Here is a 24,547-nt window from a genome sequence, read left to right on the forward strand (position 1 = left end):
TAGTTATAAACAAAGCTGTCGCTTTAACGTTCTAGTAGGATTGAGAGTGAGTATTCACATACCTCTAGTTAGAAACTGAAGTTATTTCGCTCTCTGCTTTAGTTTAAACATTTTGATCAAGAGACTGAAACACGAAGGTTTGTCGGGGTATTAGTTGTTGTATTTTCTTCCGTTTATTGTATCGATTATATTTAAGGATATATGGGATTTTAGTTGACGACTTTATGGAATATATCACAGATTTAACCTTCAAAATTCGCAAAACAACCAAGCCCTATATAAATCTAGCTCATCCATGCACTAGAGAGTAGGGCCATTAATGTGTCAAATTGGTTAACATAGATCTGATTCTAATCGACTTTAAAAAGTTCGAAATAGGTTTCATATAATGAAGTTCTCCCTCGAACACACAAATCTATTTAAACCCAAATTATTATGACATTATGGGCATGTTTCATGTTGGCCCCAAAATTCTACAGAAGTGATATTTGAGCGGAACTATTTTGAAAGACATTTTGGCTAGTGCAATTTAGATCTAACTTGTTTTTGTGGCAAAAACTTTATAATTTTGATTGCTAAATAAATAACTTTTGCTTTAGAATAGAAAATTTATTATTGAACTAGGTCACTAAAATGAAACTTTTAATTAGCATGTAAACAGCTGCTTTGGTTACATGTAATTTTATTTACATTATAGTTGCATTTATATAAAATTTCAAATACGGTATCTTATTTGATGTATTTAAATTGAATTTCTAAAATTAGAACTGCACAAGGGTATTCGACTATAATAGTTAGAATTATGTTTAATTGGGTGCAGTACTAATTGCAACAATTGGAGATTGTAGTTTTAACATGAGAGATGAGCTTACATGCCTAATAAACTTCTCAACTCACACAAAAAAAAATGAAGAGAAAAAAATCTTATGCATTAACAGCAATCTCACCACCCCATATATAATGTGATAAACTTTATTTATATAATTCTCAACTAGACAAATTATGCAACCAAACAAATTATTCACAATCAAATTTGACTACGCTGCTTCTCGGAAGCACCACTCATGTAGTGCTTCCAAATTTTTAACCTTCGGATCTATCACTTTGATTATTTTTAACTCTTGGATTAATACTATTATCCTAGGAAGACCACTAAACCCTAGGAGGGACCAGTATTATCGCAATCCTACAATTTTTAATCTAAAAGCCAAAAAATCAGAAACACCAACTTTTTTATACTTTCGATAGTATAGTATCTAGATCTCCACACTACATATATATAATTGTTGCATTTTCAACTGCGTATTTCTCCAACTATACTGTAATTATAATTGTATCCAACTAAACACCCTCTAAGTACAATAAGATTCGAGTTAGCTAGATTCGAAGTGAGGGTAAGTGGGTCCATTTAACCCCTATAACGATAGCTCGGGCTCTCAGAATTACAATCTTCTTTTTCAGGGCTAAAGTTGGGGATATGTAATAAATTAATGATAAAGCTAATGCATGTGACCATAATTAAGCTTCACTCTACTATCCGGGAATCTTTCAACCCATGATTTTCATGAAACATTTTGACCATGAAGTATTGGAATTATATATACATGGGTCCTTCCTCTAATCTTCTATGTTTATGTATTTTAATGGCCCCACACAATGTTGTTATGATAGAAATGAACAATTTTAGGGTAAATGATGATGAGGCTACATCTCCATAGATCCTTTCTTGTTAAATATACGGTATAGGATTGTAGGGTGCAGGTAGCTTTAAGCATCCAATGGTAATAAATATTTAATTAAGTTGGTAATTATTTTATTCACTAACAAACAAGCTATTTTGGATTGACTGTCTCACGCTAACAAAATAGACTAGCTATATGCCACCGCGATGGGAGAAAATCTAAACTTTCATGATATAATTTAATACATTGAAATCGTGAATTTTCAAGATATCACTGCACTTCAAGCAGTTCCAACGAACAGGCTACTACCGTAAGAGGTGTAAACTGCAAAAGTCGGGCCAAACAAGAACTAAATAACTTTCAAACTGAGTGAGCACGACAAAGAGAGGGAAGAAAAACCCAACCAATCGACTCATTTAGATTTGGTCGATGAGGCCAAAGTATTAATGCCTACCACGGTCAACTGCATGCAGGGTGTGTCTGTCGGCCATGCGCCGTAGGCAGAACACCAAATGAACATAAGGTCGAATCACACGAAAAAAACACAATTGAAAGGTGCATGTAAATACTTAATGCACGACTGCTCTTTGGAGTTTCGAACTCGGAGTCGACGAATGGCCCGTGTTGGTCCACTCTCCAACTCCAACTGTTGTGACCATCGGACTCTTAAGTCTTATTGGGGTTTGAAAATGGGGTGGTGTAGCTCCAAAATGTTGGTATATATGGTCTGTGAGAGGGGAGGGGAAGGGAGACTGAGGAAGGAGAAGAAGAAGAAGAAGAAGAAGAAGAAGAAGAAGGAGAAGAATAGAGGAGAAAGCAGATGAGGAAAAGGAGATATAGAGCAAGGAAGGGAAAGATGCATGGTTGTAGGAGTAGGATGGGGTGGGTACGTAGTTGCAGTTGCATCAACAGGCTCAGTCGATCGGACTCCACATGCACCACCCTCGGTCGATCGTCCTATTGGTTCTAGCTGAATTAATTCTAATATGGTGATCCAGTACAGTGATGCTCAATGACGACTTGAGTCTGATCCCGATTCGAGAATAACAATATAGCCCCCCCTTTTCCACACAATCTCCATAGTGCAGCCCAATTTGCACAGAAGCCCTCCTCGTTATAAAATCTCACCATTTAATACACTAAAAGTCGCACATTTGAGAAGTAGTCCCCAAATGATCGAATTCATCTTTCTAGCTTCAAATATGTGCCACTTTCCACAGATATTACGAAAATCCACGAAACTTGAGTCCACACATTCTTCTGAGTCTAGTTTCACATGAGCCTTAATTTCTACCCGTGAAAATTCCACAATTTCTCATATGAAATGATAACCCCTTCGCATTTTGCCCTATTTTCACAAATTGCAAAAATTACAATTTAGTCCCTCATATTCACAATTTCAAATCCAAAACTCACTCATAGGTGTGTTTAGCTCATAAGTTCCTTCACATCAAAAATCATGCAAATTGACACATGAAATGTCGCGCTTTTCACATTATTACTCTAATTCGGCAAATTTGCACTTAAAAGTTCAATTTAGGTTCAAATTTAAAAGTTTAATATAAATTTCAAAATTAAAATTTTACATTACAATACCAACTTCAAAAATTAATTTTAAATTCAATATATTTTTGAGCCGGATACTTAACAAATTGAGTATTATCTAATTTGGTAAGTAACAAAGGTAAATAAGATAATTAATATTTATAGGATGCTGACAAATTTGGTATATACTACTAATTTTTTTTTTCCAATATCGTCATATAAACTAATTCAAATTGGTAACCTATTCAACATGTTACTTCATGCAAAATCCAACTATACCCTTTACTATTTAAGAGTTAGATTTTAATATTTATAGTGTATTGAGAATTCCTCTTGTTTTTATTGTTTCTTAACCATTTGACTAATGTTAGTCACTTTAAATTGATAAAATATAAATCAAGATAGTTAAGTGCAAAACTTTTAAATTTTAATGGGGTAAATATAAGATTTCATAGTATATATATGCAATTGAGAAACTCTTTTTCTTTTTCTTTATTTAACAAACTTGTAGGCCTCACACGACAAATAACATCTTTTATTTTGTAAAAGTTGCCCCATGTTTAAATGGGAAACAAGAAATCAAACTAATTCCCAATCTCTAGATCACCAATTGAAAGAACCAATCAGCTGTGCTAAACAGTAGTTGAAATCTCCTCTACAAGTTTACCTAAAACCAGTGTGACAAATTAATTAAGCATAGATAATTAAAATATGTACTTGTTTTTCATTTTGGAAGCATACATTTCAGGAGCAAGTAAGTAACACACCTTCTCGAACACGAGATGGAGACAAGCGTGAGGTTGTTTACTTCATGAACAAGCTTAAATGATTAACCATTAAATTTAGTATTAGAGATTATAATGAACACTACAACAAAAACGGTCTATAGCGACACTTTTAAATGTAGGTACATGTCAAAAAAGTGCTGCTAGCTAAAATTACCGACACTTTTAAAAAGTGTTGCTATATGTGGGGTCGCTAGGTATATAGTGACAATTAAAGAGTGTCGCTATAACCTAAAAGAGTGCTGCTAATTAACCAACACTTATTTAAGTATTTAGCAACCGCCGAAACTCTATCTCGTTGGCTGCGGTGGCGGAGGAGGACGACATGAAAGGCTCTTCGTCTAGAATTTCAGTGTATTGAGTGAAGAGAGAAGAAAATATGATAATTGATTTTTCTCTTTTTTTTCTTTTCTGTCTGTAATCGGGCCAAATGGACTGGGTGTGGTGGGTTGAGTAGAGTAATCTTTTATTTTTGGTTGGATTGGGCTTTATATATAGGCATTAGTAGATGTTTTTTTAAGTTTTAGAATAAATGGGACACTTATTCAAAAGTGTCCCAAACATGTGTCCCTATAACCTAATTCTGTTGTAGTGGAAAACTCGTTACTCCCAGAAATATAGTATAATAATCCCATAGCTATCATTACCTGTGTGGTGATGCTCCATGTTAGCTAGTACTGTTAAAATGCCGAACCTCACTGAATTAGGTGTTGGAACAGCCGCATGCAAAGTGCGCAACAACAGAGACCCCAACCCCAAAACTATGCCTTAACAAGTTCCAGCGTATGCCGATTTTGGCACAAAAACCAGTGAAAGGTCACTTGCATATCATACTGCTGATTTCGACTCGCGAGAGCCCTTCAAAACACATCCCACGAGTTCCGGAGTCCAAGTACACAACCAGTGCACCGAAACGGCAGAATTTTCACTCCGATAAGTCCAAATGTTTTCATTTTTTACAACGGAATAGCACACGACTATATGATTACTCTTGAGGGCCATTTTCACTCAAAATGCAACTACAATATAGATCCGACCAGCAATAAGCATGCTCGCATCTCTCTACCCACTGGTTAGGCTAAAAGGCCCAATTTAGTATTTCAAACACCGTTTCAGAGTCGAAATGAGCACACGACCTGCGTTGAGCCCAAAGATGGCCCCTCTACCACATCACCATACAAAAGTGACATGAAGTCACCAACAATACCAACAACATGATCGAAATATCGGTTATAACTATTGATTCAGTTTCCGTCAATATTCACAAAAACTCGCCAAAATAGCCATTTCGGCCTACGAAGGCCCGAACCACGCTATTCGTCACATCATCCCATTCACAGTCCCGAAATGCACGAATTAGGTGCCAGAGAAACTGCACGCAAAGTACAAACCGAAAAGGGCTTTGGTACCGATACTTTGCCAATTCGGGCTTTGAAAGTGCCATTTTCGACATCGGAATCTACCACGATCCTTACACTGTCACCAAACAGACAAGACAATGACGATCGACTAGCCAAGAAGGCTTAGCAATATCCAAAGATAGCATGTGACGCCCAAACTTCCTAGAGGGTCATCCATCCTAGGACTACTCCCGTCCTAATACGCTTAACTCTCTTAACTGCTTGGGCTTAGCCACCACCCAAAATGCTTAAGCTAGGTTAAGAATATTAGCCCTATGATATCTTATATATAGGACTACCTGGGGTCCCACATTCTCCCCCCTTAAGCCCTGACGTCCTCTTTAGGCTTAGACTCACAAGTATCAGGCAATTTGAGACTCATCTTGCTAGCCTAAATCGACCTTATAGTGAGCTGCGCTCCACCCACAACAATCAATAGTATGAGAGCGTCGTTCTCCCCGTTGTATAATCCTAGCTCACTCGAGACTCATCTCACACTTTCGACTGGTAATTGGCTCTAATACTAACTGTGACACCCCAACTTTCCAGGGAGTCACCCATCCTAGGACTATTTCCATCCTAGCACGCTTAACTCTCTTAATATCTTGGGCCTAATCATTGCAAAAAATGCTTAAATCGGGTTAAGAGTTTTAGCCTTATTATATTTTATATATAGGACTATCTAGGGTCTCACATTTTTCTTCTCTTAAGCCCTGACGTCCACGTCAGACTCAAACTCACAAGTATCAGGCGATGTAAGACTCGTCTTGCTAGCCTAAACTGACTTTATGCTGAGCTGCACTCCACCCACAACAGTCAACAGCATAAGAGTCTCACTCTCCCCGCTGTATAACCCTGGCTCAGACGAGACTTATCTCACACTTCTGACTGGTAATTGACTTTGATATCAAATGTGACGTCCTAACTTTTCAGGGGGTCACCCATTCTAGGATTACTCCCATTCTAGCATGCTTAACTCTCTTAAGCATTTTGGGCGGTGGCTAGGCCCAAGAGATTAAAAGAGCTAAGCATGTAAAGACAGGAGTAGTCCTAGGATGGGTGACCCTCTGGGAATTTGGGACATTATATTTGATATTAGAGCCAATTACCAACCGGAAGTGTGAGATGAGTCTCGGCTGACCCAAGAATATACAACGGGGAGAGCGAAGCTTTCATGCTGTTGACTATTTTCCCATAATGTCGGTTTAGGCTAGCAAGACGAGTTTCACATCGCTAGGTACTTGTGAGTCTAAGCCTGACGAGGACGTCAAGGTTTAAAGGGGGGTGAATGTGAGACTCCAGGTAGTCCTATAAGCGTGCGATACAAAGCATCAACCTATGAAAAAACGAATATGATATAATAGGGCTAATACTCTTAGCCCGGCTTAAGCATTTTGGGTAGTGAATAGGCCTAAGAGGTTAAGAGAGTTAAGCATGGCACGACGAAAATAATCCTAAGATGGGTGACCCCCTGAGAAGTTGGAGCGTCACAGTTGGTATCAGAACTAATTACCAGCTGGAAGTGTGATATGAGTCTTGGCTGAGTCAGGGTTATACAGTAGGGAGAGCGAGCTCTCATACTGTTGACTGTTGTGGGTAGAGCATTCTAGGACTACTGGCAATTAAGTTTAGGTTCATTATCAATGCTTCCACGTTCCAAACACTGTGCTTACAATCCGATGTGACAAAAACTACTGGTAATAAAGATGGAGCAACATTTTTTCCAGACCACGATGTCCTCGATAGTACACGACCAACACATGTTTATTGCAACATCTAAAGCTAACTTCGAGGTGTGCACGGTTACCGGAGAGGTCGAGGGGGTATAGTGCTCCCTCACAGGAGCATTGTCGGTGGCAAGAGTAGCCGAAACAAGGAGGCTCAGTTCTGGGGCCACCTGCAAATAGTAGCAGAGGAGTAGTAGCAACTCCGGGAATTCTAATGTGGCCGACAACTATCAGGGCCGGACAGGAAGGGCATAGTTGGCGAGAAGAAGGGTTAGGGAGGCGGCGCAGCTCAACCTCGGCAGAGATCCCACCAAATCTGGTCGTGGAAGCTCTAGCTTGAACTCCGATCAGATCCCGACTCAAAGAAGGCATGGGGAAGCATGGCGGTGATAGAAAAGGAGAAGAGGGAGAAACCGATGGCAGCGATAGTGATAGTGGAAGCCGCAGCCACATAGTCTCGAGAGTTCTAGAGAGATCTAAAGAGACGAGGGGGGAGAGAATAAGAGAGAAAATTCAGCCAAAGCTCACCGACGGCTGGAAAGGGTCGCCGATGGCGAAAATAAGTAGGGCGACTGTTGCAGGGGTGAGGAGAGAGGGAGAGAGCAAAAAATTAAGATTTTTTATTAACATTCTATTCTCTTTTCTTTTCTTTTCTTTTCTTTTTTCTCTTTGAATGTAACAATTGCAAACTAATCCCTGCTCTGCCTCTCTTTACCATTATAGTCCTTTCTTAGTCCTCTGTACATAGGAGTTCTCTATTGAAGCTTTTTTAATTTTCACACATAAAGTGATAACTTTTTTTGCAAGATTTCTCTATTTTTTAATTTTTTAAAAACTGCATTTTTCTCCTCTGGTTTACTATATCTTACTTAAAACTCGCCATATGTGTATTTTGCATAGTAAAACCTCCCATCAAAGTGTCATGCAATTAAGCACATAAAATATCATGCTTTTTGCATAAGAACTCATTTTATCGGTTTCCTTCTCAACCGCTTTTATCCTGAAAACATCACTTTATTGAGCAAAATTGAACGAAAGTCTCTCTCATTATATACAGCACTGTCAAACCTTCAAAGTGGCGATTTTAATTATTTCATAAAAACTGTCCAATTGGACAATTATACCCCAACTTTTAAAAATTTATCTTTAAAAACATTGGGTGGTTTCATATAAATTATGCAGGAAAGATCCTGACCTTCATGGAGGATTCGGACCTTAAGGTTTTCTAAAACTTCAAAGTTAGAACTTTTATATAGGATTCGGATCCTGGACTTGAAAAACATCAAATTTCGAACCTTATATATAGGATCCAAATCCTAAACTCGGATAATATTTTTTAAATCTCTGATTTTGAATCCTAATCTAATTTTGATTTCTTTCAAGACTATAAATATGATATAGGGGTCTCTTTAAAGCATGGTCAAGAATATTTTATATTTTAAAAACTCTAAAAACTTGTCTGTAGCTTTCTCTCTCATCCTCTTCAAATAATTTCTTTCAAATTGATTCTTGAAGCTCTATATCTTCAAGTTCTTTTAATATTAATTTGAGATTTGTTTAGAGACATTTTCTATAGTTCTTTCATAATCATTTAAGCAAGGAATCACCACCAACCTTTTTCCTTTTGCTCCGAATGGGATATTGCACTCATGAATTCTAGTGAGTGTTGTGGATATGGCGTGTTGATAGCTTCGTGGATTGGAAGTGTAAATGTTTTGTGGATTCAGAACGTAGCATTCGTGGATTCGAACATAGGCGTGGACGACTCGGTGGAGTTCGTGAGATCTGAAGAAGAAAGAGAGAGGTTTGAGTATGTAGAGTTGGTAATCAACTTGTAATCTTTTCTTTATAGTGAATTGTTGTCGTGTGTTCGGTCCCATAGTTTTTTACTCTTTTTGGAGATTTTTTCACATTAAATCTCAGTACACTAATTTTATTTTTTCCATCTATTTGTATTGCATTGAGTTTGAAGGGTTCATATAATAACTTACACCCACAAGCTAACAAAATGAAAGGATTTAGAATCAGCTTTGATTTTATACTAATAAAATAACCTGCGCGATTTGACAGGAAAATAATTGAAATATATATATATAAAAACGAGAACATAAGAATATAGATGTTCCATAATTATTGATAATAGGACAGCCGGTGATGACACCGAAAGTCGTCCTTGTTAAGGACGCGTGAGGAGCAGCGAGTGGCAATTGAAGGGCTCCGAGCGGCGAGCGACAAAAAAGGTGAGAGAAAAAGGAAAACCTAAAATCATACATTGAGAAATTCATAACCGCTCTGTAATTAAGGTAAAGAAAGTGGGAGAGACATCTTTGTTGGTCCAGGAGAAAGAGGGTTGAAAAAAAGTGGTTGTGAGAGAGAAAATAATTTTACTAAAATAAAAAAATAAAAAAAATAATAATAGTGGGTCCCACCGCCCTCAAATGAAAGTGATATATCTATATGGATCTAGCTATGAAAATTCATGTATAAATATAGATTAACTAAAAATCATTTTAATAGGAATTAGGTTCAGAAATATATACTAACGCAAGAGTCTTTTTTTTTTTTTTTTTTTAAGTTCATAAGTCCCATAAAAAATCCTTCTAATTAACCAAATCGTATATTTTATTTGGCGAAGAAGCCGCGAGTTAAACCACCCAATTTTTAAATAGACATACAGAGGACCAAACTCTCGATCTTTAATTATTAGAGTAGCAATTCATAGAATCACGACCCAACTATGGGGCTATTTGGCCTAGCTTTTAAAAAGAGCTTTTGTGTTGAAAAGTGATTTTCGGCTCAATAGAGCATTTGGCAACTCATATTTAAAATCTGATTTTACATTTTAGAATTAGAAAACTGATTTTGAAGGCCTCAAAATCAAAAGCAGAAAAAAACTGGTTCTTGAAATCTGATTTTGATTTTGATTTAAACTTCAAATTTTATTTTTATTTTAGTTTCAATATTTAAATTTAAATTTAATTTTAAATTTTAATTTTAAATTTTAATTTTCAGATTCATTTTTGAATTTTTAAATTTTAACTTTTAAATTTTGAAAAATATATTTCAAACTTCAAATTTTAAATTTTAATTTTAATTTTCAAATCTCAAATTTTAGATTTAAAATTTAAAATTTAAGATAAAATTTAAAACTTGACTTAGATTTTAAAATTTAAATGTAAAATTAAAATTTTTAAATTTTAATTTTAATCATAAATTATAAATTTCAAATTTTAAAATTTAAATTTAAATATTCAAATTTTAAATAGTCAAATTTTAAATTTTATAATTATTTTAAATTTAATTTTAAATTTAAATTTTAATTTTGAAATTTAAAATTTCAATATATTTTTAAATATTAATATTTTATATTTAAATTAAATAATTATTTATATTATTACATTTAAATTTAAATTTTAATTTTTAAATTCAAATTTTAATTTAGATTTTAAATTTTAATTTTTAAATTCTAAATTTAAAGTTTGAAATTTTAATTTTAATTATATTTTTATATATTAAATTTTATTTTTAAAATTCATAATTATATATATATTTTAAATTTATATTTATATTTTTAAATTTTCAACTTCATAATTATTTTAAATTTTAAATTTTTAAATTTTAAATTATTTTTAAATTAAAATATCAAATTTTAAATTTTGTACAATTTGAAATTTAAATATTTTAATTTCAATTCAAATTTAAATTATATTTAAATTATTTTAAAATAAAAATAATAAAATATTAATTTATGCAAACATCAAAAAAATTTTGCCAACAGCTTTTCAAAATCTTCAGAAAATCACTTTTATCTAAACTCTGCCAAACGCTCTACAGCTTTTAACAAAATCACTTCTCAAATCCAAAATCACTTTTTTAAATCACTTTTTCAAAAGCTAGCCAAACAGCCCTATATATCTTGACAACATAATTAAAATTGAGATCGACCGTCCTAGCGCAAGTGGCAAAAGGGCTTGATGGTTGGTATCCGAGATCACTTCGAATCCTAATTGATTATATTTCTAGCTAAGTTTATTTCTAAATGAAATAAATAAAGCGCGTAGCGTGTTACCTATCTCCCAAAAATATATATATATATATATATATAATATATATATATATATATATATATATATATATATATATATATATATATATTATATATATATATATATTGAGAGCATGTCTATACAATTTGGCCTAAAAACATTGTGACAAGTTAGGCGACACAAAATGAAGCTAGATCAAATATGTGTACCTGCTCCTCATTTTGGTCAAAAAGTCTACCTTTTTAAGGAACAACTTGGCAACGCACGCACCTTGTCACGAGACTGAGACAAGCGTACTTGTTTGCTTCATCAACAAGATAAATGATTAGTCATTAAAGTTAGTATTAGAAATTAATTAATGAAAAATCATTGCTCCGGATAATATAATAATCCCTTTTAGTTATCATTACCTTTACCTGTGTGATTCTACATATTAGCTAGTAGTGATGGTAAAATGCTTTGTGTTTTTTTTTTTTTTTTTGAGAGATAGATAATATGCTATCTGCTTCGTTTATTTTAGTTAGAAATAAACTTAGCTGCAAATATGAATCAATTAGGATTCGAATTTGGGACCTCGGGTATCAACGACCAAATCCTTTGCCACTTTTTCTAGGAACGGTCGATGGTAAAATGCTTTGTTAGCACTTGCTCCTGTGCTGCTATAGAAGTGTGAGGTTTCGAATAACTTTTAATGAAAATAAAAAAATCTTAATATAAGGATACTTTTTAGACGATATTTCAAGAAAGTATCTCTAAGTATTCCTACAATATAGCAAATATCGACGCTTCAAAAAACATCGCCAAATAAACTTTTTATTACATTAAACCAATTTATTAAATAATAAGTTTTACTATTATTTTTAATTTTTCGACGCCGTAAAGCGTCAGAATTTTAAAAGACTATGATACTTTAAAGTGTCAGAATATATTTTACCAGTGCTTAGCATAGCATCTATTAGATTTTATTGGGTTTTATTGGATTTTTTGTGATTTAAAATTTGTTAAGGCCTCTTGGAAGCCCAATAATTATTAATGGGCTTTACTTGGGAGCCAAACTAAAATTTTCATGTGTGAGGTTTAGTCCCACATTGGAAACCAAATGGGTGTTGATGGTGTATAAATATTCTTTTATTCTCAAGCTAGTTGTTTGGAAGAAAATGAGAGTTATGCTCTCGTTTAAATACACGCACAGCACGAACATAAGCCAGGCCGAGCGAGCGGCGGCGCACGTGATTCATACACCCGGTTTATTTTATTTTAATTTTTTTCCGTTTTTATCTTTATCCTAATCCTAATCCTAATCCATATAATTTTAGGCTTATCTTGTTCTACACAGATTTGACGCGTTGAAGTAAGATTCTCGCATTGATTATAAATATTGGGGAAGGTTATATGTATTGGGGAAGGTTATATGGATTTAACGAAGAACCCAGGCATACCTAAACTCTCTCTTGTCTTTTTCTGCTTTCTCTTTTCCGCCGATTTTCGCCGAATTTTCTTTACTAGATCTGAAACTTGTTGGATTCGTCTTGTGCCACCTTGAAAGCGTGCCGACGGGGTGGAACATGATTGTTGCATCGCTGGAAGTAATTGCTGGGAAGCCTCGCATGTGGAGGGGCAATTTCGCTTCTAGGACAATACTCTGCACGTTTCGATCCACAGGCCTTATTTAAACATTTTCTTTACAGTATTAATTATTTACTTTTTTTTTTGAAATTTTTTTAAATCTGAAATTAAACTTCCGAATTGTTTTTAAAGAATATTGTAATAAAAGATCAGAAAGATTTTCTAACAGCATCAATATATACGTGACGACTCTTTATTAATTTGCCGACGTTTTGACCGACGCTTTCATATATGACACTAAATTATATTGAAATGCTTTTAAGTATCATTAAATATTACAAAAAATGTCCTTAAATATTACTTTTTTTATAGTGAGGTCTAATTAAGAGTAAGTAATCTAAATCTTAGCTTATATACAAAGTGCACAGAAGTAGGGCTGGCAAATGAGCGAGCCGGCTCGCGTTCGACTCGCGTTCGACTTGATATTTGACTCGCTCAAGCTCGACTCGAAATTAAATGAGCCAAGCTTGAACAAAAAAAAAGGCTCGAAATTTATTTCAAGCCGAGCTTGAGTATTACTCGGCTCGTTCGAATTAGGCTCGAAAAGCTCGAATATATATATATATATATATATATATATATATATAGTAAAGCTACTATGCTATCGAAAGTAAAGAGGATCTGGTGCTTTCGATTTTTTGATTCTTACATTAACCCCTTTAATCATTTCTTTGAATTAATACTATTATTATCTTGTAGGGACCACTCGATCCTAAGGATATTATTTAATCCTATGGGGGACCGCAATCATCCCAACCATACAATTCTTAATCAAAGGGTCAAAAATTCGAAAACATCAAATCCTCTATATTTTCGATAGCATAGTAGTTCTACACTATATATATATATGTATATGATTCCGGCTATGGTGCTTGTAAAAGCACCAAGCACTTGGTGCTTGTAAATTTTTTACCGTTAGATCTACGCCTCGGATCATTTTCATCCGTTAGATTATACNAGATAGCACGCTACCCGCTTCGTTTATTTCATTTAGAAATAAACTTAGCTAGAAATGTGAATCAACTAGGATTCGAACTTGGGTCTCGGGTACCAACCACCAAGCTTTTTACCACTTGCTTTAGGGACGGTTGGTATAGTATTGGCAAGTTAAAACGATATTTTTGCTAATTTGGAAAAATTACTACATTTTTTTCAATGATTTGTACTCCATGGCATTGGGCCATGGATCTTAGGCCCAGCATGAAGGCCCACAAGCCTAACTGGGCCATGGGAACCCATAGCCCAACCCATTGCTATTTTTCGTTTACGCATATGTAAAAAAGAGTAATATATGTAGGATTTACCGACCGTCCCTAGAGCAAGCGGCAAAGGGTTTCGTGGTTGGTACCCGAAACCCAAGTTTGAATCCTAATTGATTCACATTTCCAGCTAAGTTTATTTCTAAATGAAATAAACCAAGCGGGTAGTATGCCACTTATCTCTCAAAAAAAAAATTTATATATGTAGGATTTGAAACCAAAGTAAACCACAATGGCTTTATTTGTTCCCTCTTACCAACCGAAAACTTTCCTTTTATTATAAGTTTGTAAAATAGTATTACTTATTCTTTTTCCTAAATGTCATAAAAAATTGTATATACTTCTGAAAATTATAAACTTTTTGTGCTCTAACTTTTGTCGTGTTAAAATTTAGATTTGTTTTTATTCTAAAATTCAAATATTTTATTAATAAAATGAGTACTTACTAATTTTGTATATATATGCATTTCTAGTGAAAATGGAGAATTATTGCGTGCCCAATTTATACGGACAAATCTTGATACTTGGATGAGACCAAACGCCGACACAGTAAATTAATGAACACATCAAATATATGAACAATTTATAACAATCTCTAAACGAAAAATATACTTGGTTTAATAGAGAAGAAACCATCCTTAGAATAAATAGAGAAGTCATGATATATATGATTTTAGAAAAGCTGCCTCGAGGATGGAGTGAGATCTTGGACCAGATATCTTGACTCTTGATCATGTAGAAATCCTTCTTCAAGGGATTCATGAAGAAAGTGTATTTATAGAATACTAGCGTAGGGATCCGCGCGATGCGGCGGAAATTTTTTTTAGAAAAAACAATATAGAATACAAAATATACATAAAAAAATTTACTATTTACCCACCCCAAAAGAAGATAGAAAATAAAATTTATTATTTATCTAGTGAAAGTTGAATGAATTTGAGTGTGCGATCTTGTCGCAGCCAAATGCAACTTTGAAAGATCCCAATATGAAATCATCTACGAAGTCACAGTATTATATACACTGTTTCGAAATATAATACTTTGTACTGATAACAAAACAATACCGTTTCTTTACTCAATAGTATTGTTTTTCCTTCGTCTGCTGCCTCTTAAGATTTTTGCAGCCCCTATTGGCCCCTTCCTTACCTCTCAGTGGCCTTTTGCTCTCGTCCTGGGCAGCAAAGAATGCGAAGTCCAGGACACCGTCGAAGAGGTTGATGTGCCCTGAATTGAAGGGCGGCGCCATCTCTTCCGACACAGTGGCGGCGGCGATGACAGTGGCAGAGGAGGAGGGGACAATGGCGAGGCTGCAGACTTGGCGGAGGCACTCGAGGCGGAACTCGGCACCGTGGTGGCAGGATTGCTCACGCTTGAGCTGCTTCTTATGCACCGTAACCTCATCTTTATGGCATATCTTCTTAGGGTTCTCGTAGTTGTAAACGTTCAACCACTTCTAGGGTAGGATTTTGGGCCCTCCGTATTCCCTCATCTCTCTAATCTCATCTCTTACGGACATAAGGCAAAGGGCAACTGAGAAAAAAAAAAAAACCGAGTAAATATAACAGAAGACAAAGGATCATTAAAAAAGATAAAGTAAATGTAATTTTTAAGAAAGGAAAAGAAACAACTCAAATAAGATGAAAAGACAGTTGGAAAAACCAAAATAAATATAGCTTTTATGCAATGCATGGAATTATAACTATACTTTTAAAATTTTAAAATAAAAATAATTTAAAATTTAAAATTTAAATTGATTTTATTTCTTTAATTTAGTTTCCAATATTTACATGATCTCAAAACTACATTATCGAATAACATTTTGCTTAACTTAAAATATCTGAATTATTTTATAAAATTTATTGATTCAAAAAAAATATTTTATAAGGATGCATAGTATAGTTTAAGATCTAGTAAGTAATCGTCCGATGCAGGAAATTGTTACATCAATATTTTCGTCTTAGATGTTGTCTTAAAAATGAATATGTAACTCTACCTTAATTTTAATTTATTCTTTTTCATATAATAATAAAATAATACGTGCATATAAAATAATAAACTATAATATTTTGAACTATAGTTTGTTAAATTCTTATCAAATTATTAGATATTAGGGCTATTTAGAGGGTACATTATTTGTTTCTGCAACAATATTTACTGGCCTTGAGTTGCATGAGAAATTAAGTACAGGAATTCTAATTCTTAGCATTAGAGGCAAATAATTTATTATATAACACAATAACAATGCATTGAAAATGTTATTATCTTATAAATATTTAAAAAACAATGAAAGTATAATTTTAAAATTGTATATTTGCTAAAGAGAAGCAAGAAAAGCAAGATATTGAAAATTAAGAAGATTGGTACCTCCAGTTCTGTTTTCACCAATAGATAGTGATGATCAGAATTTACTAATAAAGTGCATATGAAAAAAAGAAGAAAGGGTGAAAAAAAATATAAAATAGTTGAGTAGTTGAGTAATCAAGGAGTAGATCCAAGAGCTTTTAAGTATATATATATATAGTTGAGTTAGAATACTCTCAAAAGCACCAAGAGGGTGGTGCTTTTAAGTTTTTAGCCATTGGAAGGAGAGATGTAAGATTGGGATGATGGTGGTAGGTGGAATAGTGTTTGATCCAAGGGCTATTAGTAATCAAGGAGTAGATCTAAGGGTTAGAAACTTAGAAGCACCAAGGAATTAGTGTTTCTAAAAGTATTTTAGATCAATTATATATATATATATATATACAGTGCAGACTAAAAGGAGATTTATGCGCATGTAATGATATTTGAGAGGTCTTATGGACTAGGGGCCTTGACCTAGGAAATAGGTTTTTTTAACCCATTTGCCATGTTAATGTAGGAACACATGCAATATATAAATAAAGTATTTTGTGACCCTTGAAGCATACATGACATCATAATGGCATTAGACCTAGGATGTGGAACATAGAATCACATGAAGATCTTGACAAAGCATATATGACATCATAATGGTATTAGAACTAGGATGGAACCTAGGATGTGGAACATAGAGACACATGAATATCTAGACAAACTTAAGCTAGATTCAAAGGAACATGTGAGTGATCGATAGATAACCTTAGGGGTGTGTTTGGTTCACGCTATCTTTTAAAGATTCCTAATAATCCAATGGAAATAAAAAAATATGACGATGTTTGGCTAAACGCACTAAATAATCTAGTTGGTAATATTGGATTCACTTGGGAATAAGATTCACTCCAAAGTACTAATTTCATTCCCTTGAGGGAGGGTGGGTATCTTCATATTAATGGATTGAGGTAATCATAATATGTCTAATCTCTTTCTTTTTTCTTACCCACCGGCTAATTGATATTATTTTTTTTTACACTCTAACCTTATATTTCTCTCTAAACTTATTTTTCTCTCTAAAATTCAACTTTTTTTTCTCTCTCTAAACTAAGCTTTCTCTCTCTCTCTCTTTCTAAAATTTCAACTCTCTCACTCCCTCTAGTTTCGACTTTCTATTTTTTTAATTATGCTCTCTCTCTCTAACTTATACTCTCTCTCCCTTTTTTTAAAAAGATGTTGAAACTTTTGGTAACATTATCTAAAATTAAATAAATAAATAAATAAATAAATTGTATATTTTTTGTAATATTAAATAACATGGCTAATTAATATTATCATACGAACCAAACACAGGAATTCCACATTCTTAGTATAGGATGAATAGGAATAAAATTCTTGGATATCTTTTATTCCTAGTAATCTTTTATAATGCGAACCAAACGCACCCTAAGATAAAAATGTGAATCAATTAGGATTCGAACTTGGAACCTCGGATACGTAACACACAATTTAGTTGTGTCAAATGTTACTCACGCGTAACAAATGGATCGAACCTGTGTCGCATGTTACCAAAGGTATTATACATTGATTTTGTGCAATTGCATTAGATTTGTTTCACGTATTAGTAATATCCGCCTACACATGTTAAGGGGGAAGTTAAAAGTTACAGTTTGATATTGGATAGAGAATCATAGTCAGTATTTGATGCGAAGAGCGTATTTTTCACCTACTAATTTAAATTTTTGGGTTGGTTTGAGTCCTTTAACATTAATATTGTTAGCAATCCACGATTTGCACTAATACCAGATTCACACTAACACAAATTTGTGATGACAAAAGCAAAAAAGCTGTAATTCGTGGGATGCAAAAATACGAAAGAAGAATTGGAAAAGAAAGAAACAAAATAAAGCATATAAATGTTTACATGGTTTGGCCACTGACTTACATTTATAGACCAAGACAGAGTGAAGACTTTTATTATAATTAGAGTAGAGTACAAAATATATCTCTCGCATGAAAACCCTAACTTTTAAAATATACCCAAACTCTCTCTCATGATCATCTGCTACACAAAATTTACGGAATAAAAGATATATTGATCGTAGTGTTAAATCCTAATCCAATTAGGACTACAAATCTACTGAAATTAGCAATAATATTAACTTCACTAAATGGAATAACCAGAATCGAATAACATTAGGAAACTTGCGGTCCCAAAATTTGAAGCACGTCTAACAATTTCTACCATGCCTTGAATTATTTGTCTTCTTCACCAAATCGAATAACATTAGAGTAGAGTTAGAAAATCTCGTGGTTCTAAAAATCGGGACATATTTAACCAATATAGATTAAAGTTGCTCCGTAAGTACGTTATTATTTGATAGTGCAATTACTTTTTAAACTAAATGGGGAAATGCCAAATTAGAAACTATGCATTTATTAGAGTCAAATCTCTTCTCGACTTGTTATCAATTATAAATATATTGTTTGAATGTGGAAATAAATTAATTATGTATCCAATGATAACTTTTTAGCTAAAAAAAAAAACTTTCTTATGTAATTGGAAACAAATAGTTTGATTTTTATTTCCACAAAGTTTTGAAAGTCATTATTTAGTCGAATAGCATATTTCACTTGGAAAATAATTTATTTTATTTTAAGAAATGACTTAAATATTAATGATGGTCTTAATTTTGAATACTTAATCAGACATCTTTTTATCAAATACTATAGAATTAATTTTTGAGAAAACTAAAATAAAATATCAAATATGATATTTATGCATGTAAACAGAGCCTTCACAAATTTATATTGTACCAAGTGATTTATCTGTAATAGTTGTACGTAGTCGCAACAGTAAGTAAAAGTAGAAGCGAGCCAAAATAGGAAAAGTTTAGAATATAACAATCATATTACTTATATAGTACCATTTCAAATCAATCAAATTGCTTCACTAGAGTTCACTCATCCCATTATAATTTAAAAAATGTATATTTATTTTATTTTTGCCTTAAAAAAAATATGATTAAACAAATATAGATAATGTGAAGTATTGCTAGCTATTTGGTAAACTTTGTTCCAAAATATGCATGTGTCACACTTTAGTCAATGAAGCCTATGATAGTGAGTGTGCACACACTAGCTACAGTAAAAGTGCACATGCATGGCACTCATTAACTCTCCCATCACTACTCTCTTTATCCTTTTAACCTCGGATGCTTATGCTTATACATGTTGTTGTTACTTGCCCAGTTAAAATCAATCCCCTCGATGTATACCCCTCATGCATGCTATATATGAATAAACAGCTAAGCCCCACCTCCCTTTTCTTTTCTTTTAATAACATCTCTTAATTTGTTCACTTGTTTTACTTTTTTACACACCAATACCCAACCCTGTTATGCTTTTAAAATTACTAAAGTTGATGTGGCTTAATTTAATTAACTTTGTTTTAAACACCCATGTCACGTGCGATTCGTTAGCTATGGCTCATCACATTATGTCCTATGGGATAATAATAATAATATAATAAAATTACTATATTATACATTGGCTATAAGGTGGTGGAGGGAGAGAGAGAACACGTGGGTAGATTCTATTGGGTGGGATTTCCGAGGCAAATTAAGAATAAAAATAAAGGGAAAAAAAAAAACCCTAGAGACAGGGGATAGGGGGAGCGCCGTTTCGCTTTTGTGCNAAAAATAAAATCACATAGTACTGACTTAATACACTTTAAACCACAGGGTACTGAAGTGAGAAAGCACGAAACCACAGGGTACTAACTTGATACACTTTAAATCACAGATACTAAAATGAAAAAAAGTGCGAAAGCACTGTTGGGGTTTTGAAGTTTTTTCTTAAAAATATATATAATATGGAAATATTGGACATGTCCACTATAAATAATGGCCCCACCACCTTTTTTTTATTTTTTTGAGAGAGAGAGATTGGTAACACGCTATCCGCTTCGTTTATTTCATTTAGAAATAAACTTAGCTGGAAATGTGAATCAATTAGGATTCGAATTTGGGTCTCGGGTACCAACCACCAAGCCCTTTGCCACTTGCTCTAGGGACGGTCGGTAAGTTATTAAAAAATATTTCACAACATCTTAAGATGTTAGAAACCAAACTTTATGAGCTTCTATTGTATATATTTTGCTCATCTATCAAGCAGTTTCAAATGTGAGTATTTTAATAATCTATTGGATGTAGATGTTATTTTAACTGTTAAATTAATTAAAATAAGTTAAAAATTTGCTTGATTGTACTTCATGAAGTATTGATCAAGAGTGATGATTTTAATTAATTTTCAATGGAACTTAATTATATACTATACTTTTTAAGCTTTTTCAATTTACCGTGTTCATTTTCCTCTTTACTCCACACATAGTTTAATTAAAAACATATTAAAACTAAATAGTTTTTTTCATTTTAGTGAGTTCATATATATACTCTATATTATTTTGGCCTATTTGCAAAAAAAATTCACAAATTTTTAAGCTTTTGTAAAACTGGATTTATAGCAAATGTTTGTCTTTGACAATCGAGTTATAAATCTAAATATTTATAATATAGTCTGAGATATTTATAAACATATCCTAGTCGATAACTTTGTTGCTTTCAGATTGGAATTAGGAATTATTTTGTGCTGTGTTTGTTTCGTATAATTCTCCGTAAAATTAACCAAAAAAAAGATAAAAATTTTTGGAGATCCCCTCAACTATAGGCCGTTCTAAAATCGAGCGCTCAATTTTAATTTTTGCATCGGCACCGTTTAAATTCTAATTATTTTATATTTAAAAGTTTTAGTCAATTAAGCTCATGAAACTTACATTAACTTTTATGACTAAAGTAACTATTAACAGGTGATTAATTTCTACAGAATCTTTTACATATTAATTATTTTGATAAAATAATTAATTTATCTGAATTTATTAGGTTAAAATTAATTAAATTAAAAAAAAAAGAGACAAAAAAAAAAGAAGGGGTAGTACAATGCGTAAGTGGGGGTAAGTGGGGGAAATGGAATCAACCACCATGTGGATTTTGCCTCGAGATACGTGCGGTGAATTCAATTTAGACTTTAAACCCTATATAGAGTGGGTGGTGGTGTGGTGACTTTTTCACTGTTAATTTATTTATACATAGCTTATTATTTTTGGATGTATTAAATTATATAATAACAAATAATTTGGATTAGTCAATAGTAATTAACACACCAAAGCATGTGGAATGCATGTGATCAACATAAGTGACTGTCACAAAAGGGTAGTAACTAAATCGACAGGTAAAGTCATTTTATATATATATATACACACATACTGCAATTAGTGAAATTTGATCTGTTTCTACAGCTGTAGATTTTATTTTTTTTTTCTTTTGTTTTGAGAAAAAGAAATGTACCAAGAACCCCTACACTTTTTGCGAACATGCGACTAAACTTTAAATTTCATAAATCTTTTTTTTNGTTATAAAATTTTAAAATAAACAAATTGTAAGTACATAAAGGATCTCTCTCTCTCTCTCTCTCTCTCTCTCTCTCTCTCTTTTTTTTCTTTTTCCCTGGGGAGTTGAAGTTGAGAAGACGTTTGCTTGCAGATTTTAAAATTTAAACTGCTAATTGGAGAAATAAGTAATAGTTTATCAAGTTAGTCCAAGAAAAGAGTTAGCTTTAATCAATAATATATATGTTAGCCATACTAGTGTACAAGTTTTATGTTTCTTCGAAAACACAAGAGAAGGTTTAAACTATTGATTTATACTCCTAATTTTTTATCTTATGTTTGTCTCTAGACCTTGGGATTGGTTACTAGTGTTTAATATGGAGGTTTAATCTGATATGCTTATATCACAATCACAACTAATGAAAACAACAAGTACATTAAAACACCAATCTCAAAAAGTACATGAAAACATCAAGCTTTAATTAATTTTGAGGAAGAAATATATATATATGGTTTGGCTACACATTATTATGGTTTTCTATAATGACAGTTATAATTGTATAATTTAATAATCACAAAATGAGGAGAGCATTAAATGTATTTGCAGTTAATGTTTCCTAGACAACCAATTTTTTTGTCTACTTTATTTTTAATTGTGGTACATTTTTATTATATAAATAGATGGCTGAACCACATAAAATACTGATATATTTTATATTATATTTTGTCTTTATTTTTTTTATATGTCGTATCTGATGTATTAAAGGTAAAAAGGTAAAATGGATTTTTAAGTGAAAAAGTATTTTGCGATAAAATATTTTTGAAATTTAAATTTGCTGAAATTTGGGCTGAGATAGAAAAATGGAAAGAACATTAATATAAAACTACCTACTTTGATCACTCAATGTTTGAAATTGAGTTCAGCTCTGAAAAGGTAATGGACTAATAAAATAAAATTGAATTTTCAATCTTAATGGTTCGTCAATATATATAAAAATTAGTGAATAGCGAAGCAAGTGTCAAAAAAACCTTAATAATTAGTATGATCAAGAGATTCTAAATTCAAAACTTAGTTACTTTACATTTTTTAAAAAAAGACCTACCATACCATCCTTCTCTCAAAAAAATATTATAAATAGTGAAATAAATTTATCATTGCAATTTAAAAAAAGGGATAATTGCCAATATACCCTTCATGCGTTTGAATATATCTGATTTACCCCTATTTTTTTTTTCTTTCTAAAATACCCCTCATATGTTCCACCGTTATTCCAAAATACCCCCGCAGTTATCCCTTGTTAAACTAACTCGGGTTAAACATGGGTTAAATATATACCAGAGTTAAAACATAATTAAAATACCTATTTTGCCCCTATCTTATTAAACTATTTTCTTAAATTATCCTTTTTTTCTCTCCCAAACTTAATATCATTATTCTCGATCAAGCTCGCCGCTCACCGCCCGCCGCCGCGAGCGCCAGCAGCTCACCGCCACCGCCAACCTCGGCGCCGGCTCCTCCGCCTCTACCTTTGCCCCCAAGAAGCCTCGCCTCATTCGCACAAAAAAAACGGCCTGCGAGTCGCCGCTCTCGTCGTCCTCCTCCTCCTCCTCCACCGCCTTGGCCGGCACCGGGAGCAAGAGCATGCTGGCAGACGGGACCAAGGAGGAGGAGGAGAGGGAGGCGGAGGGCATGAAGTTAGATGGGGGCATGTCGGAGGAGCGGGGGAAGGGGACGACGGAGCCGGTGGAGACGAAGAGAGGGCGGAGCTCGTCGGGGAGCACTGGGTGTGCGCGGTCCACGAGGCCAGTATGGCCTCGTGGACCAGATGAGAGGGTGGACCTCCCTCTCATTATATATATATATATAGAGTGGGCTGGTATGCTTTCGTAAGCACGGAGGCCTCCGTGCTTCCACTTTGTTTTCGATGTTCGGACTTTCGAATCGACGATCGGCTCCGTTAGAGTTGATCTAGANAATATATATAGTATATTAATTATTATATATTTATTATATAGCCGAATTTTTGATCCGGAATTTTTAATTGGTGAACGTATAATACCCGTATATATTACGTATCCGAATAAGTTTTTTAGCCGTATTTTTCAACAAATTTAAAAATTAAAAGACGAATTTTATCCGAATTTTATCTGTACCAAATTTTTGCCGAATCCGAATTAACTAATTATGCCTCCAGCCATTAAGATTGGTTTAGCTGCGATCGATCTCATCCGTTCATCTGCTCGCTCCCGACGTGCTTAATTAATTAATTGATATTTGAAGGGCAAATAAGAAAAATATTTGCTATATGAAAGGTATATAAGATAAGTGAGTTACGATACGAGGGTATATTGGAATGGGCAAAATGGTAATTTTTCAGAGATAACAGCAGCTAACTGACGGAACTTAACTCCAGGGGTATATTAGAAAGACTTGAAACATAAGAAGGGTATTTTCAATATTAGCCTTCTAAGGGGGGTAAATAAGAAAACAGAAAACTTTTAAGGGATATATAGGCAATTGCCCCTTAAAAAATTTCAGTAATAAATAACTATAATCAAGCTTTCAATTTTTATTTTGTCAGTTGAGATGCTTTTGCTACTTAAATAACTTCGCCTAGTAGTTGATGTTTTTTCGAGTTTTTTTTTTTTTTTATTTTCTGAGAGAAAGATAACATGTTATTCGTTTTATTTATTTTTTTA

The 24,547-nt window shown here is 33.3% G+C and overlaps 1 protein-coding gene across 1 annotated transcript in view; it reads right to left on the reverse strand.

The window, feature by feature from the left end:
• The window catches only part of LOC109707464, a 29,874-nt gene extending 6,176 nt beyond the window's left edge, over nucleotides 1-23,698 (reverse strand). The window contains exons 1-2 of the mRNA XM_020228726.1: nucleotides 23,336-23,698; nucleotides 15,217-15,484 (exon numbers count right to left, since the gene is read on the reverse strand). Coding sequence (XP_020084315.1) covers nucleotides 15,217-15,484; nucleotides 23,336-23,698 — 631 coding nt within the window. The remainder of the gene's footprint in view (nucleotides 1-15,216; nucleotides 15,485-23,335) is intronic.

The sequence above is a fragment of the Ananas comosus genome, linkage group 3 (genome assembly GCF_001540865.1).
Source record: "Ananas comosus cultivar F153 linkage group 3, ASM154086v1, whole genome shotgun sequence".
NCBI classification, from domain to species: Eukaryota; Viridiplantae; Streptophyta; class Magnoliopsida; order Poales; family Bromeliaceae; genus Ananas; species Ananas comosus.